This window comes from Seriola lalandi, unplaced genomic scaffold (genome assembly GCF_002814215.2).
Source record: "Seriola lalandi dorsalis isolate HSWRI2012SDOR001 ecotype SW California unplaced genomic scaffold, Sedor1 jcf7180002054614, whole genome shotgun sequence".
NCBI classification, from domain to species: domain Eukaryota; kingdom Metazoa; phylum Chordata; class Actinopteri; order Carangiformes; family Carangidae; genus Seriola; species Seriola lalandi.
In genome coordinates this window covers 359180-377196 of record NW_019525167.1, presented here as the reverse complement: position 1 = coordinate 377196, position 18017 = coordinate 359180, and the positions used below count along the sequence as shown (strand labels likewise).

Here is an 18017-nt window from a genome sequence, read left to right as displayed (position 1 = left end):
TGTCCAAATCAGATCCGGGCCGGATGAGCTGCCTCATGAGTGGATACGGATGTGGTCTGGATCCATAATCCTCATCCGTTCTGGAGCTGTCCCGCCGTGCAAGTGGACTGATCCCGACCTTTTTTTTTAGATCCATTCCGGAGCCCATGATACCTCCAGGACGGATCCAGTGCGGTGTCAAATTTGCTATCAGGGAGGTAAGGTAGGTGATAAAAGTTCGATCTTAGAAGCGGTCGTCTATATGGGGATATAGTGGTATAGCTTTATTGCACATCAGCTTCTGTAAGTGCATGTACATGTGTGTATACATGACTTGCTGTGGTTGTTTGAAACCATCAGTGTGAGGTTATTTTTTGTTCTGACAGCTTCAAAAGGCTTTTTGAGGGTCACCTGCAGTGATCGAGGTCAGTGTCAGGATAAGTCTCTAGACATGAATGAAACTGAAAGTAACGTCCTTTGTGCAGATTGAAATGTGAGGAGTGAAGTACACGCACCAAGCAGCAGGAACATTCAAAACTTTACCAGGAATGTTCTAGTACTTTTAATGTTACCCTCTACCGGCACATCTTCCAAAATTGTGTCATTAGTTCTGCTCTTTCTTGTTCCACTTAATGCGTGAAATAAAAATATGATCAACTAAGCGCAGCGCAGTCACCTGGATTTTAAAGTGTGTTTTGTATGTATGCTAATCAGGCTGCGCGGACTCCGTGACGGGATTGGTCGGAGCAGAGAGGAGGAGCCTCCCATTCCACGGCCGGCTTCCCCTATTGGTGCAGACCCTGTCAGTCCTCACCACAGCTGCAGCCGTTTAAACATCAGAGTAAGAGAGTTTAAGAGCCCGGCCGCATATCATTAGTGGCGGCTGACATGATAGGTAGCTCGCCTCTGTACCGCCTTTGTGAACATTTGTGTGTTTTTTGTGATTTGGTTTGAGATGCTGGTAGTGATTGTTGGGGACTGTGCTAGGTTTAAAATTCTGATTGTTAACACCTGGTTTTATGTTGCTTCTCCTTTCCCCTGGCTTGATCATAACCTAAAGACTGGGAAGACGTTGTGCCATGACTAACTTTATATGCGGACGCTGTGAACTGAAACCTGGCTCTGTGAGCAGTCAGTAAGTGAAATACTCCGTAAGTAAAATTTCCCGGTCTGTTTTTTATCTTCTTTTCTTGCAGAAATCAACTGCCCGATACTGGATGTAAGTCCCACAGTGTCGGAGGTTTTCATTTCTCAGCAAAGTGGTTCTACAAAGGGTTGATGCTTCATGTGAACAGTGCCACATCTACTGGCCTGAATGCAAAATGGGCAAAATACAAATGTTTGTGCATCACAAATTGAATGTAAGTATAAGGGAAAAGCATGATTGTACTTTATATTCCAAGCATAGATTTATATACTGTCAAAGCAAATCAAAATGTTTTGTATGCATTAAATGTGTCAATATCAGTCAAGTTAAGCTCAATGTCTTTGTTTTAACTTAAGTGTCAAAACTAAGTTAGTTTGCAATGTGGGCAAAGAACCTGTAGCTTTACTTTTAAATGTCATCTTTGGTGGTTGTGCTGTAAAGGTGCAATATAAGATCTGGCCAGAACATTAGTTTAAAAAGTAAAAATATGAATTAACACTATATCAACAGTGTGTGAAGCAGCCACAGTGACGATGTCATGATCAAGACCTCCATCTGTTTTTCAGTTATCTACTGAGATGAGCATGGTAACCAGCCAGCACCGACCTTTCCTGTGTTGTAATACCACTTTGTGACACTAGAGGCTGTGTGAGTCAGTGGAGCGTCAAGTCTGCCCACAGTCCCACGAAGAACAACAACTTCCGGCAGAGCTTGAAGTTAGCGTCACAGAAACACAGCAATGGCTGAAACCCCTAAAAGGTAATATTTATTGGTATCCCGCAGGACCGCTCCCGACAAGAAACCACGTTTAACAGCAAAGAAAAGAAGCAACACGAGTAAATCTCGGTGTGGCTTCCCGCTGCTGGAGACGGCTCCTGAGAGGAAAGAGATGCGGTTTGATGCAGAGCTCGCAACTTTCCTGTTAGCCTGGTGAGTAGCATCATGTTGGCTCTTTAGCTAAAAGTATAATCAGTGCAATGACTGACAAACCGTACCGATAGAAAACATTTCAGGTGGTGCATATTCATATCTCTGCTCACAATTTATTATACTCGCACAACAGATCTAACATGTTTGAATATAAAGAACTTGTATGATCTAAGGGAATTGTCCCATCACATGTTTGTCTGTATCAGGACCAGAAGTCCAGTCTAATTATCACCAATGATGGACCAGCACCAGCCTTTTCTTCTGCATCCGGCCTCAGCAATCAACCACATTACATCAACACCTTGAGGTATTATCCCTGCACATGACAGATATTGTCTATACTGTGATCTTCTGCACATCCCCTAATCAATAACTTTTGCACATCTTGCCCAGCAGGAGTTTTGTCTAAAACACCTTTGTACATAGTTGTGTGGTATTGTTTTTATATATGGATATTTTAACTTTTGCAATATTTTACCTTTTATTTCCTATGAATACTTTAATTGGATACTACACCAAGTCACATATCTTGTAAGTGAAAACCTACCAGGCAATAAACCTTATTTTCTGAGTCTGCCTTTGTGATGTCATCATCCCTTCCTCATGCTGCTATAGCCTGCCAAGGCCCATACATTTGCCATGCTGTATCCCCTTGCTGTCATAAATCTGCAAGTGTATGAAGGTTACAAATATTTTGATCCTGTTTTCATATATATATATATATATATATTTAAAGATGACAAAGATGACAAAGACGGTAACTGAATCATTGTTAATTTACTGCACAGTTCTTTTTTCTTTTGTTTTAATTATATTCTTAAATTGCATTCACGATTGCGCAGTGTAAAGACTGGACATTGACTGTTTCCCTGGTAAAAATGTTGTAAATAGTTTCCATTGGGCACAATGCTGTTACAGTATGTAAGAATTAATGTGTGCTTTCTTTTATTCTTGCAGCTTACATCATGTGCTGTGGTGCAGTGGATGGATGGGCATCGGTTGAGAAAACTAATGCCGTAACATCACAGGTCATCAGTTTCTCCTGAACCTCAAGTTCTATTAGTAAGTTATATGATAAGTTTATGACGCTACAGTGACTCACTGTCGCCTCTTGTGGAACAAAGTGGTGTCTTATTTCTGCCCCATTAACCCCATCACCATTCTGTTCAAAGGAATGCATTTTATGAAGCGTTGCTGTATATTGGGTAAACTTCAAATAAAGGTTTGAGTTGTTTTAGCATTTGTTATTGTCCTTGATTTTCAAAATATCAGGAACACCTCTCAGTATTGTGTTAGTTTATATACAGTGGTGTCCATAAGTATGATCAACCTTTGTAAATCTGCTTGAGAAATTCAAGTTTCTCAAAGGTTTGATTTGTTTTGGCATTTGTAAGTGTCCTTGATTCTTAGTTTTAATTCATATGTATTGGGTGAATCTGGATGAAACTAATGCGGTATAATGGTGATTATAGATATACAATAATAGACAATATATATGTGATTGCCACACCTGTTGTGAACCTGTGTTTGGCCACAGACTCTCTGCTCTTCTCAGACGTGCACATGATTTTTATTTATTTTTTATTGTCTTTCACTTGTGTTTAAGTTCTCCTCAGCTAAGAAAGGCCAGGTTTTTTGTTCCTGTGGTTTCTATTGATTATTTGAATTATGATTTTAATATGAAAGAAAATTAAATCATTAATCAGTGTTTTTGGTTATTGATCATGTTTCAGCATCAATCTCAAACGTGCACGTAAAAAACCTGAGGAGCACGTGTAAGGGAAAAGATCAATTGTCTGTTTCATTGAACACATCATCACAAACCTGACAGAGCTCTGCCTCCCCCTGCAGGACAACAACACACACTGCAACTCAGACTGTGAGTGTGAGCTCCTGCAGCACAGCCGAGGTAAACTCTGGTTTTAATATCAGCTGTAATTTTCTTTTTTGTGTGTGTCAGACGCAATCCTCCGGTCTCTGATTACACCTGAACACATCATCACCACAGTTTAGCACCACATCATTGATAAGCGTTAGAGCGTCTGGGCTGTGTGATCAGAAGAGAGAGAGGGAGCGAGTGTGTTTAAAGGGGATGGAAGTAGCAAATGTGATTGGCCACAAGTGTCACATCCTCCAACACACCCACCTATTATACATGATAATTTATTCTCTCTAATCCCGCTCCTCATCCAAGTTAGGGTTGAATCAATTCATTCACAATCAGCTTCGGTTTCCCAGGAAAAATACTTGTCGAGTCGTGGGGTTTTATTGTTCGTGTACGTGTGTTTTTGTATGTTGAAGACACCCGAACATTAAAACTACCACACAGCTGTTACAGATGAAGCCTGACACCAAATATCTTTTGACTAAAAGAATGAATCACATGAGTGTGTTTTATTCATTTACCTCAAAGACAGTCAACTTTCAGGAACTGTTGACCTTCTAAAATAAATATTTCCTCATAATCCAAAGAATATGAAAGAATAACATGATAAACTCAGTCATGGCAGCAGATCCTCTGAAACATCCAAAACAGTTACACAAGTCAGGGATTGTCCAAAGTGACAGAATCTACAATACCAAGTTCCCTCTGTGTGTGTGTGTGTGTGTGTGTGTGTGTGTGTGTATGTGTGTATAGTCAGTGTTTCCTGTGGAGGATTAATAACACAAAGAGGAAATTTCATAATGAAAACACTGGATTCCTGGTTTCTTCCGCAGATCTTCCTGCATTTCCACCATGCTGATGGTGTCTACCTACTGCAGCAGGAGAACAGGTACACACACACACACACACACACACTGTCTTCCTTCAGTGCGCCCACTAGTGACCAAATGTGTGATGTAAAGGAATCTAGAACGAGAGATGAGCCCTCGCAGGCAGCAAGATTAATTATGCTTTACAACAACAATTCAAATTGGAATTTTGTGGAAGGTAAAATCCGTCTTAGATTTGTAGGTGGTTTTGGTTTTTTTTTGTCCAGGCTTTTCTTCCCTTCAGGGACAAAGAAAGACGTCACAGTCCTGCTTCAAATAAACTGGAACCAAATGTCTATTCTCTGGCTTTCGGCCATCTCTCACTTGTTTGATGCCGGGGAAGAAAAATACCCAGCGGCGACATTTTAGTATAACCACATGCACTTCCTGAGACGTGATACAACCCTTAACTACATCCATATTTCTTAACTCTGTAAGTTCAACTATTTCGCTAAATTGTTATCCAGTAAATAAGCCCTTACTTTATATCCTGACATTAAAACTTCAGTTCAGTCGCTTTGATTCTGACACAGCAACATTTAGACCTGACGATGGCACCAGATGAAAAGTTATTACAGTTCATCCTGAGGGCGACGCGAACGTCTGAACAGAGTTTCATGGCAACTAATCCAATCACTTAAAACACATTTCAATCTGACCCAAACATGTCAATCTCCTGGTGGCATAATAATAATATTGTTATTATTGTTGTTATTCTTATTATAACGATGATAAAACGTAATACCAGGCTTCTCTCCTTCTCCGGTGAAACCATCTGACATCAACGTTCATACGATGTGTTAAGTTACTATTTAATGATAATAACTACAGACCTCCTCTAACAGGTTCATCCAGCCATGAATGTAACTGAATTTAAAATATTGAATTCAAAATAATTAAAACACAGTCAGAAATACGAGACACGAAGAAGCTGAAATAACCGTGTAATTGTCCTCTACATCCTGCATCACATGTATCAGGTTTGTGCTGGTTAGATATTGATCCAGACATACGTCAGACAGAGTAATGTCATGACCAGCAGGAGGGGGCGGGGCCTGTCAGCACCTCGACTCCTCCTGGTGAAGACGGCCTCTTGGATGACGTTGATGGTCAGCGGCGACCTGCAAGGCTCCTCGCTGTAGCACATGCAGTCAAAGCTGTGGTCGAACCAGTTGATGTCGTCCTGTGAAAGGCCGCCGCTCACGGTGAGCGGGCCGCCGCGGCGCTGCCTCTGGATCCGGTACCGACGTGGGTCGAGGTGCAGGAAGACGTCGTCGTCCCAGCGCTTTCTCACACAGCGACCTCGGCCCTGGCAGAGCGCCTGGCTGCAGAGATGCGTGGCCGTTGAGACGTTCACGATGTACGGGTTCATGACTTGCTCCAGGTGACGTCGAGCGTCGAAGCAGGAGTCCTACAGGATTGTGGGATGTTGAGTCAGTCCGTTGTTTTTAAGTAAAGTTGCAAACAGACAAATAAATTTCAAACCTTCCCAGAAACTACAGAGTGACGTCACTTTGTACCTCAGTATCTGTGACGTTCATGTCGCCCCAGGAAACGACGCCAGCGGCGCCAAGAGCAGCGGCTTCTCCGATGGTGTTGACCAGATCAAACTGTGAAAATATGACAGCCAGCCAATCAGAGAAGAGCAGGAAATGGGCTCCAACACAGTCATGTGCATTGATAAACCCCAACAATGACGATCAAAACTAAAATAACCTTACGATAAATAACCAACATGAAAACTGTAAACTCTAACGAGGTTTTTTCTGACCTCTGACATGTAGTCGTCGATGCTGTCCTTGTACACTGGTCGGATGTAAGCGTAGACAGGGATGGAGTAGGAGCTGTTTGGGAGTGATGACACCCTAATGGCCTCCTGGATTCGATGGCGAACGAACATCCGGGCCTGTTGGGAGTCCCTGAGCGTCAGCTCCAGGTAGATGGAGGGAAAGAGCGCCGTGGAGTCTCTCCAGAGCCACAGCAGCTCATCGTTCCTGTCCTTCTCGATGGCAGGGCACTCTCCGGTGAAGCCTGCCATGTCTTGGTTGTAGTCGTAGTTGTAGCAGTCGGGGTACAAGTAGTAGCCCCAGAGTCTGTTGGGCCTCAGCCTCTTCCCGATGCGGATGGAGCGGAGGAAGTACCTCATGGCGGCGCGTTCAAACACAATCTTCGCCCGGTCTTCCGCCTCGTTGTCGGACAATGTCGCATTTTTCTTCTTGACTGTTTCGATGGAGATCTGACGGTAGATGTCTTTGCTGCCCCAGTTTCGGACCCACTGTGGCCTCCACTCCTCAAAGTCGAGCACAGCGAGGCCTGGCTGGTCACTGGGGATATAGTACTCGATGTCGTCCTCTGCCAGCTCGTGGTGCTCCTGAAGGTCTATCAGCTGCGGCAGACCCTCGTCATACATCTCCCCCGTGTCTTCGTCCACGTAGGGGAAGATGCCGAAGCGGTCAGTGTAGAATATGGAGATGCTCTGGTTGGTCGCCGTTTTCAGCGTGCTGCTGACAAAGTGGAAGTAGGAGAGGTCGAGGGGCATGGCAAAGCGGATGTCGCACAGCTCGGTCGGGGCGTTCCACATGAAGAGGAAGGGGTGACCGGGACGGATGGGAGGGTCCGTCCTGGGTAAGGCCCGGCCGGAGCTCAGCAAGGCCAACATGGTGATGAAGACGGAGAACTGCAGTTTGACTCGGTTCATTTTGGATCTGATCTGTGAGGGAAAGCAAACGCAAACATCGGAAAAATTAAGGTCCAAATAAGTTCCTTCTGTTTCTACTTTCAGAGTTGTAGCTCAAACTTTACTTTCTACTTTCGTCAAAGTTCTCACAACAACAAACTAATTGTCACCAGTTCAATTCAGTTCAGTAAATTTGAACACATATAAAGCTCTTATTACAGTCTCATGTTGTACTGACGATTTCTTCGAACTCACAGGACATTATTTTTAGCCATGCTAGCTAGTAGCTTTGTGGATGACGGTGTTGGTTGGTCGGTGACCATGGTAAATGTCATACCTGCTACACATCACAGCAGGTTAGCATTGTCGACCTCGCAGAGCTGCTAGCGTGGTGGTAGACTCTCAGTCCTGTTTCTACATTGAAGCTAATGAAAAAGAGCGTGAAACTGTGCAGAGCTGGAATCTTTACAGACGTAAAGGATTTGAAGCTGGTTGTATATGTGCAGAGAGGGTGATGGCCTGACACCTGTTGAGCAGCTTACCTGGTTCAACGTGAAGAGAGAGCAGATGTTTGAGGTGTTAGCAAAGATGAAAAAGCAGCAGGAAAGCACATTTTGAGTTTAAATGTTGCATTCTGACGTCGTCGTGGCAACAAATTTTGCATTTTTTCTTGTTATTTTTTTAAAGTGAAGCTGAATGAGATTCAGTAATTATGATTTTACCGTTTACACCTGTGTTTCTACCGACTTGTCAACATGTCGTCATCATCAGAAGCAGCTTGACCAAAGACCGAACACATCTACCCACTGAACTGAATTTCATATGGCTCATCAAACTGTGACTTAAAGATACTGCAGATGGTTTTTTTTAATCACGATAATGATACAAAATGTAGTGAAGGTTCATCAGACTATTTAACTATAAAACTGAATTCACCAATAAATAATATTATTAGTTGGGTAAATAAAGTCGAGTCAAAAGGAATAGACCTACAGCTTTAAATACTTTTTTTTAAAAAGCAAAAAGCTTAAATTTTTCCCTTTAATACCAATCAGTTGATAAATGAACATGAATTAAAATGTATTTTATTTTATTTTTTATTTTAATTTTTCAGTTTATCATTTACTAGTTTTACTTTGTTTCAGCATTTTTATTTTATTCATTGTTGTATTAGATAGATAGATAGATAGATAGATAGATAGATAGATAGATAGATAGATAGATAGATAGATAGATATTTTAGATACTTTATTTATCCACTAGGGGAAATTCATGTGTCCATTATAATAAAAACAGTTAATAACAAATGAACAATAATAATATTTATATTCCATTCCAAGTCCATTTCCTTCGGCGGAGGTGTTGTTGTGTTGTATAGCCTAATGGCAGTTATTATATTATTAACTTCACTTTTATTAATAAATTTGAGGTTAGAACAAAAGTATAAAACAGATTTACTTCTACACTCTTTTCAATTTAATTATTGAATCACTAGGATTAGTGTTATTTATTTATGTATTAATTTTATATTTCTGAATTGTAAACCTTTTATTACAATTTTATTGTATTTATTTTAAGAAAAGTTACTAGTACTAGTTTCAGTTCTCCATTTTCTCCAGTTTTTAAATTTCCCACAGCACCAACAAATGTATTTAATGAACAGTTATTTCTTAGTTTTGCCAGTTGTTTTAATTTTTTATTTTACAGCCCAAGTTAAGACATGGAGCTGGAAGGTAGCAGTGACACGGCACTAAATGTCCCGACTTCAGGAAGATTTATGTGTTTTTAATATCCTGAGGACCAAGAGCTGACTCAATAATGTTTTGGATTTTCCTTTGTTGCATAATAACAGATGAAATATTTCACGTCAGCTGCTTCAGACTGTGACCGTGTTGTTCTCATTTCGTGGCAGCAACGAACCAGCAACGAAACAAAGCTGCTGAATTTTTCCTGATAATCAAAAAGTGAAATGTCAGTGGGAACTACATTCCCCCTCCCTCACCCACCTGAGAAGCAGCAGCTCCAGCAGAGATTCTCTGTCAGGCAAATGCAACAGACTCAGCATTTAATTACTGGATTATTTAAAGACTGGGAAAAATATCAACTTCTGCTGTTTGAAAATGAAGAGATGATGTTGTGGAAATCTCCTTCTCCTTTACCACAGTCATGAACAGTTTATCAGCTACAGAGGGATTAATACGAAGTTACATGAGAGCACATGTATGATGGTATAAATCTTTCACTTTACAATAAGATTTTCCACCATGATGCGAATAGAGTAATAACAGTATTCTGGCCAAAAAAAACCAAAAAACATAACAGATAACACATTACCACCAAATAAAGTTAAACTAATAAACTCTTTAAACTTACTGTAACAGCCTGGAGACGATCTCAGTCAGCTGCCAGATCATAATCTCAGCTCTGATGTTTAATTACATGACCAAATATTTATATAAAAAATATCAAAAAGTGCAGAAGACCATCTACAACTGCTTTTAAGTCTCCCCTAATGTTAACATGACCACATGGTTTGTTTCACGTCACCTGTTTACCTATTTATTTTAAATGCATATGAAATGGGTTTAACATTTAAATGTAAGCTTTTCTTAATCAGGTTCATCTTATTGAGGTCAAGATTTATTTTTACAAGACAGACCTGAGAACAGCAGAGAGAGAGAGAGAGAGAGAGAGAGAGAGAGAGGAAGGCTGATGTAGCTCCACATTCAGAATCAATGACAATTAATCACTAAATAGATTCAAAGTTAAAAGTTTAAAATGCGTCTCAACACGTGAACTGACTTGACTGAGCTGCAGCTAGTTGGTCAGCAGCACACATGGCTGGTATTTGTTATTTATTTATTTATTTATTCATTTATGCGTGTTATTCACTTTCCCCCATCAGCCAACATCTGTGCAGATGCTGTGGTGTGATTCTGGCATCGGTGTCTGATAATATCGACTCTCTTGTTTCCATGAGGCTGAAAACACAAAGAGCAAATTGACACCAGACACGTTACAGATGCAACAGATTCACTTTGTTCTAATTATAGTTCACAGTCTCCCGCGGTTAAATCTGTGTGGGAGAAAACACTGTCTCATCTGCACTCTGGAGCATTTATACAGCCTATTATTTTACTGTCTTTTCTGATTGATTGATTGATTGATTGATTGATTGATTGATTGATTACACCTTCTTTCACCTGCTCTGCTGCCTGACCAACAGTATGGACTAACAGTATAAGACAGACTGTCTGCGCTGACAGTTTTACACTCTGCACAGTGTTAACATTAGTATCTTTATGAGGTCACAGGATCTGATGTGTAACTGCAGTATCTTTGTCTCCAGGCAGATTACATGCAACCGCTCAGCCTGACAGTTTTATGATTTCTGTGTTTTCTGAACTCGACCTCGGTAATGTTTAAGGTTAAACTTTTCGGAAAACACCAGTAAACCTTTGGACCCACATGAGACAGTTAAACGAGACGTCTTTAACCGAGCACCAACCTGCTTTGGGGTCCAACTTCCCGCCGTCCAAACTGCTCGCTCAGTGAGATCCTGAAATTACTACCTGTTGCTCGTTAACACTACCTTCACCCTCCTCTGGGAGTCTAAACAGCTGCTCTTTAAATAAGCCGCTACAGGAGCTTGAACACCTGTGGAAACTTGTCAGAGATTGGCAGCCCTCAGGTGTTCTGGTTTTCTCTGGGATGTCCTGATGTTTTCCTCGGCTGAGGGCGCGCTCCCTCGATCCTGCTCGGACAGAAGATATCTGAGGAAGCTCCGGGATGTGGACAATGTGTGGACACCCTGCCACTCATATTTGAGGCCTCTGTCCGGACACGCAGAGGAATGTGAGAGTGAGAGTTTGAACTTGGTCAGCTGTGGTTGGAAATGTACTGAGCTGAAGGAAATCCACCTGGTTTCATCATCAGAGCCATGAATCATATGAAGAGCAGGCTCTGCCGGTTGAATCACACGTTATCAACCTGTGCTGGAAAACAGAATAATATCAACTGGTTTTTCAACTGGATTTTATCAGGAAGTGTCTAAAGAGGTTTAACTCTGACTCAGCCAGAAGAATGACTTACTGTCAGTTCACACAAAATCACTAGAGTCACTGTAGCGAGTTGTTTTTCTTTTCTTTTAAAGATTGTTTAACTGGGTAGCAAATTTATGCAATCCATATTTTTCACATGGGCACCTCTGCGGGAAACTTTAGAAAACACTCTCTGAGAAGGACCACACAGTGTATTTCCACATATTAATTAATTAGGCCATTAATTCAAAAAATATGTTTCATGTCTTAATGCAAAGCAAAAAAATACATCTTTATCTTTCTGTCTGTGCTTGTGTGTTACACTTTATAGAATGGCCATTATATCCTCTTTGGCTTTTATTTTGAAATATTTACCCTTACTTCCGTTTCACCTGACTACCTTTCTTCAGTCTTCAGTTCATGAAGGAAAAATTGAAGAAAAAAGGAATTTGTAAACACCAGAATTGGACCGTTTCTTCAAATTTGATGTTCTTGTTTTTTGAAAAAAGAAAAAGAGCTCTGTTTTTGTTTGTGTATCATCAAATAATCCATAATTAATTTGTAATTTAAAAACATAAAAAACCAAAACATAAAAAACATTTTTGTTGTCAGAATCAAAACAATGAAAAACCAAAATCAAAATGGTCCGTTTTTGATTTTTTCAATTCCTTTTATCATTTTGTTTCATTTTAATTCTAAACAAAAAACTAAATGACGTGATCTGTTCGTTTTTATTTTTGCAAAAAAAAAGCCAGAAAACCAAAATTTTAAAAAATAGTCCAGTTTTGGTTTTTACAAATTCACTTTTTCATTTCACGTTGGCGAGAAACAGTAGAACGGTGGACAGACAGGAAGAGGAAGTGAAGTGTAAAAAAAGTCAAAATAAAAGCCAAGAGGACATAGAGGTGTAACATTAACAAGCACAGGATCTAAATACCAGGGTCATGTTAGAAGATGGATGTAAGAGTGAATGAATGAATGTGACACAGTCCGTCTTCAGATGCAGCCTTCGAACAGGAAGTCCCCCTGAGTTGAGACACAGCAGTGGTCATGTGATCTCCACCATTGTTGTTATGTGTTTTTCCTCTTCACTGATGTGTGGTGAACTTATAGAGCAAAAACAAATATGCTGAACTTTGACCCCAAGTTGAGATTTTGGTGCTTTTAACGCCTGGAATTGACGTGTGACATGTATCAGGATGCGTCACCGTTAGCTTGCAGGAAGGTGTGGAGATGCGTGACCTTTTGACTGATTTATTTTCTTCAGAACGAGGTCATGCCTTACAGGCATTTGCAACTGGCTGAGGTCTGAATCCCATGCGAGTCTGACCACGTCTCCCGGGAAAAGCTCGCTCAGCGTCGTAGCCTCCTCTTCAGGCTGTCCTTCATAAACTACATTTAAAAGCCACAGTGTCAACAACACCAGCCAGAGGTTTGAAAAACAACATTTTGAACCCTGGATGACAAATGATCACTCATGCACTCGTTCACTGTTCTCTATGTACGTTGACCGATCCTTGACCCCACCCTGCCCCGAAGCTCCCTATTCTTTCCCGCACATCAGCAGAATTAAGACAACAGCTCTTTTTTGATCAAATTGAGACATAATGTCTGAACATTATTCAGGTGTGCCTCTGCCACGACCTTGTTGTTGTACATGCTGTAGTTGTAACACACCCAAATGGAAAGGATCCATCACTAATGTAATTAATTGTAACAGAACATTTCTTGCTAAGACAAGTCAAAGTGTCTGTGGCGAGAGAGGTCTGATACTCCTGATACTGGTTTTGTGTTTCCTGCTCACCTCCGGCATCCGGCCAAAAAACCAGAAGTCGGCAACAGCAGCAGAACCAGGGCAGAGTTCAGTCCGATAAGGTCAAACAAAAGGTCAAACTACCTTCATACTTCGGTTTGATCCTTAATATTTTATTAAAATATTAAGTTCTGATGGTGTGACTGATGTTTCTAGTATTTCTCTTATCTCAGATTTGTCTTGTTGTCATGGGGGGGTTTGACTCGAACTTGTCTCAGACTTGTGGGCACATTGACTTTGACTTGTTTCGGACTCGTCAGTGTCGTAGACGATTTTACTCTGACCTGTCTGTGAAGAGTAATTTAGAGGACCAGTGTGTAGGATTTTAGCAGCATCTAGTGGTGAGGTTGCAGACTGCAACCAGCTGAATATCCCTCCCCTAGCACCACGTATTTATTTTGTTTGCCACGCCTCGTAAGTATCTAGAAGAATCTACGGTGGCCTTTGTCTCCCTCCTCTTAATAATATATTTTTTTGTGCAGTTTGTCAGTCAAACCAAAGAAAATGCAAAACATTGTTTTTGCAAAGCATTTATTAAGCCAAGTCAATTCAATTAAAATTGTTGTCTGATTGTGGAAAGAATAAACATTTTCTGTTTTTTAAATAAACACACATGGCTGCAGTAATCTAGACAGAGTTTAATGAAATTACAAATTGTTGTTTTAACTGCATGAATGACATGAAGATCATAATCAGCGGACACCTCTGGAGACATTTTACTTTCCTCTCTGATTAAACCCAGATGAGTTTGATTTTGGTCGGATGCACCAGATTTGGGGAACACCTCGACCCTGCGTAGCACTGACAGGTGAAGTTTTCAGCCCAGGCGTTGAGGTCGGTAGCGGAGGGTAGACCGATCGCCACGTACTTCCTGTTGGCCCGCAGGAGGCTGAAGTAGGCGGGGTTAAGGTGCAGGTAATGGGAGGAGTCGTACATCTTCCTGACGCAGCGGCCCTTCCCCTGGCACAGGACCTCGCTGCAGAGCATGGCGGCCGCCGTCACGTTAGCGATGTACGGGTTGAAGGTGGACGACAGGTACTCGGACAGAGACTGACAGGCAGCCTGCAGGGAGGGGGCGGGGTTTACAAGTGAAACATTTAACTTTAATATGACTAAAAAGTAAAAAGTTAAGTTAAAATATTAAAGTGCAAATAAAATGAAAAAATAGATCAAAATAAATAAATTAAAAGGGAGATTTTTGACGTATTTTTTCTTCCTTTCATTTATAACAAAATAAATAATAAATCTAAGAATGCTACTATATATAAAAATTCAGCCAGACAGTGATAGAATAAAACAGTGGGCTAAAGCTAAAAGCAAGTGGCAATATGTTTTTCACACATCTCATCAAGAGATAAGAAATAAGTTTGCGCCACAGCCATCACTTCCTCCTAAAACAGGAAACAGTCAGTTGAGTTATTTGCTAATTAACGTCTGTTCATCTGTGTTCCTGTTTTCAGACCCATGAGCGTTGCATGGAAGCGTGCTGCAAACACACACAGACACTTTAAAGGTCCTTAAACGACTGGGAGCCAACCAGTCCAACCAGTGATTAACCCTCAGGAGGCTGTGGTTACCTTGTTGTTGTAGTCTCTGGTTCCTCCCCAAATCACGACCCCCGAAGCTCCCAGAGCTGCAGACTCCCCGACAGTGCTCACCAGGTCCATCTGGAAGACAACGAAACGCACAGGAGATTTGTCAGGAGATTATAAATATTATAATTAATTATAAATATAATATGTGCGAAAATCCCATTTAAAACTGAAATATAAAGCAATTAGTTCTATTGTTAATTAGTATAACAGGCTCAACTCATGTAAACAATTCATGTTATTTAAATAACTAATTTTGTTACTTTTTTGTTTATTTTTAACTGCAGCTTGTTCATTATATCAGTATATTGGAAACATTTAGACATTTGCAGAATAACATGTTTGTTCCATGTGTTAATAATTATTGCATTTATGAACACATGATAATAGCAGTCACATGGACGGTAATCATAATGTAGGTTATTTATTTACTCAAGAAATAAACTGTACCCAAGATTAAAGCATCAGCTGCCAACAAGAAACCTAATTAACACAACTTCAACTCAACTCGATCAGTGGCCTGATAACAGAAGTTTCATAGGCCAAAAAAAATTGCCACACAAACGTTTTCTAGATGAGATGATTGACAGAAATAATAATTCGACATATCTCTTCAGCTGATTTGACAAATGTTAATTTAACTGCTTCGAGCAAACGACCTCAGCTTCTGTGTTGACGAGACAGATACGTGAGTCACTGGTGAGCAAAATTAACTCCCCCCAAGGACGCCACGTTATACTGAAGGAAGAGGGGAAACTAAATTGACATTCAGTCCAATTATCAGGCTCCTGAAATCTTAGAAGGACCTGAACTCGTCTAAATTGAAGAACCGAACGTTAGTTTTCAAGTAACATGACAAATCAGACTAACCAGACTCTGGAACTTCTGCGTCTGATCCCGGTACAGAGGCCTGGAGTAGACGTAGACTGGAACTGTATATGGACGTTTAGGCAGCGCCGCCACCCTCAGCGCCTCCTGGACACGGTTGCGGACGTACAGTGCGGCCCGGGGGGAGTTCCTCAGAGTCGGGTGGAGGTAGATGGAGGGGAAGAGGGCGGTGCTGCGCGCCCACAGCCACAGCATCTGGTTATTCTGCTTCTGGGTCTTCTTGGAGCACTTCCCCGTGTAGCCGGGCTTCTCCCAGCCGTAGTTGAAGCAGTCAGGGAACAGGTAGAAACCCCAGCGGCGGCTCGGACGCTCGCCGTTGCCCAGGCTGATGGTCCTCTCCATGAAGCGCCGACTGGCGTGCTGGAACTGGCTCTTGGCCAATTTGTAAATTTGTTTTGATGATAAAAAGGGGGCCACCTGCAGGGCGTGAGTGATAGACAGCCTCTGATAAATACGCTTCATTCCCCAGTTCTGCTCCCACAGGGGGCGCCAGGACTCCCAGTCGATGACAGCCAGCCCAGGAGAGGAATCCTGGGAGATGTGGTGATCTATCTGACTCTGGGCCTTGGCCAGATGCTCCGTCAGGTTGCCGTTTTGGGGGATCCCGCCTCGGTAGATCTTGCGCTTGATGGTGTCGACCATTGGGTAGAGGCCGAGGTGGTCCTGGTAGAAGATGGTGAGGAACTGACCGGGCGTGTCAGCAGGCGTGGTCACCGCCTGAAAGGCCTCGGTGTCCAGCGGAATGTGGAGTCTTCGACACTGGTCGGTGGGGGCGTTCCAAATGGCCACGAAGGGGTGGTCATGGATCAGCGGCGGCTCGGTATTTGGCAAGGCGACGCCGGTGGTGAAAGATATGATGATACAGAGGTTAATGCAGGACAGGAAGGGCGTGGCCATCATGACGGCTCTGGACAAATACAAGACAAAGACAAATAAACAAACAAGGCTCAGTCCATGATACCATCACCCTATCCACTCTGTATCCATGTACACATCCTCCGACATCCTCTGACTGTGCGTCAACACTGCTGCAGACTTGTGATTTTCCACTTCCTGTTAACATCAGTGCGAATATATATGCAGGAAAAATATACATTTCCTGATGACGACAACTTTTCAACCATCACTTTGTCGCAGCAAGTTTATTTGATTTGTCTAAATGGTCTCTACAAGTTCATGTCTTAATGTCAGTCTGCATCAGACCAGTTTGAGGGATGTCATGTGACTTACTGGTGAAAGGTCGTTGCAAGTATCTTAATAATTTAGAGCTAAATACCAGCTAATATTTTTGGAAAATTTGACAAAAGTTTCCAGGAAATTATCTGGAAAACACAGGACCTGTAAAAAAAAGCATTACCAAATGTTTTAATATTTGCAGATGATGCAGTCATATTCATTCTCTGCACCCTAGGTTTGGAATAACTCACTGTCTTCAAACGCCACATTCAAAACATGTTCCATGGGGAATATAACTGTTGTAGATTATCAAACTCCCTCCTCTGTAGTCATAGTGAATTAACATCATCCACATGTATGTGAATGATGTTAATTCATGTGTTAACTACTGTTCACAGTTAATGTATCTCAAGAGACTTCCTGGTTAATTCCTTCCTGGTAAAACCAAATAAATTAGTAAATTAATAAAATAACGGATTAGAATAATCTTCCAACTGTCAGCCTTGTGATGTCAAATCAAAACTCCACTGAATAAAGATAAAAAATTACACCTAGTATAAACTATTTCTTATTTCCCGAAGACTCAACATTTTGTTGTCACCTCATAATCTCAGTATCGCAAATCAGCACAAACTTTAAAACTCCGGTGACTCCAGAGTAAATCCAGTAATCTCTTACCTGACAGGTGATATCTGAGTTTTAAATAGTTTTACAGTATTTTCCATATTTTTTGCAACATGTCATCAGTTCCTACCTGCTGCTCTCTTTGGTGACCTGTGAAGGACTGTTCATTGTTTCTGAACTTCTCTGTTTTTTTGCTGCTTCATGTGTCGGAGGAAACTGTTTCACCACCGATCGATCATTATCTGGTCGATGACCTGATGTTTGGCCCCGACCCGTCGTTCAGGCTGTTGTTGGACAAGTTGGGGATTCAGGGCTCAGGTGTTTGCTGATAGGTTGTTGCATATGATTATATTATTGTATTTTATGATTCAGATCGCATATGGTGGGAAATATTGCA

At 41.4% G+C, this 18017-nt stretch overlaps 2 protein-coding genes and 1 long non-coding RNA gene across 4 annotated transcripts; 1 reads left to right on the top strand and 2 right to left on the bottom strand.

Moving 5' to 3' along the window:
- Positions 1-1135: 1135 nt before the first annotated feature.
- On the top strand, positions 1136-2498 carry LOC147818357 (uncharacterized). Its single transcript, XR_015438033.1, has 3 exons — positions 1136-1340; positions 1693-2056; positions 2263-2498. It is a non-coding gene; the product is annotated as an uncharacterized LOC147818357 (long non-coding RNA).
- Positions 2499-4412: 1914 nt separating this feature from the next.
- LOC111665072 (hyaluronidase sv-hya-like) lies at positions 4413-11296 on the bottom strand. The gene is made up of 4 exons (XM_023419943.2): positions 10996-11296; positions 6582-7520; positions 6331-6420; positions 4413-6221 (listed from the first exon to the last, which is right to left on the bottom strand). The coding sequence occupies exons 2-4, from the start codon at positions 7506-7508 to the stop codon at positions 5802-5804; spliced, it is 1437 nt and encodes a 478-aa protein (XP_023275711.1). The 5' UTR covers positions 7509-7520; positions 10996-11296; the 3' UTR covers positions 4413-5801.
- A 2662-nt stretch (positions 11297-13958) lies between these two features.
- LOC111665097 (hyaluronidase-like) lies at positions 13959-17826 on the bottom strand. 2 transcript variants are annotated; one of them, XM_087177613.1, is made up of 4 exons: positions 17751-17826; positions 15803-16727; positions 14918-15007; positions 13959-14402 (listed from the first exon to the last, which is right to left on the bottom strand). In XM_087177613.1, the coding sequence occupies exons 1-4, from the start codon at positions 17786-17788 to the stop codon at positions 14073-14075; spliced, it is 1383 nt and encodes a 460-aa protein (XP_087033739.1). In that variant the 5' UTR covers positions 17789-17826; the 3' UTR covers positions 13959-14072. The 2 variants fall into 2 exon arrangements, with proteins under 2 accessions (XP_087033739.1, XP_023275744.2); XM_023419976.2 differs by having other exon boundaries at positions 17675-17755.
- Between the last annotated feature and the right edge of the window lie 191 nt (positions 17827-18017).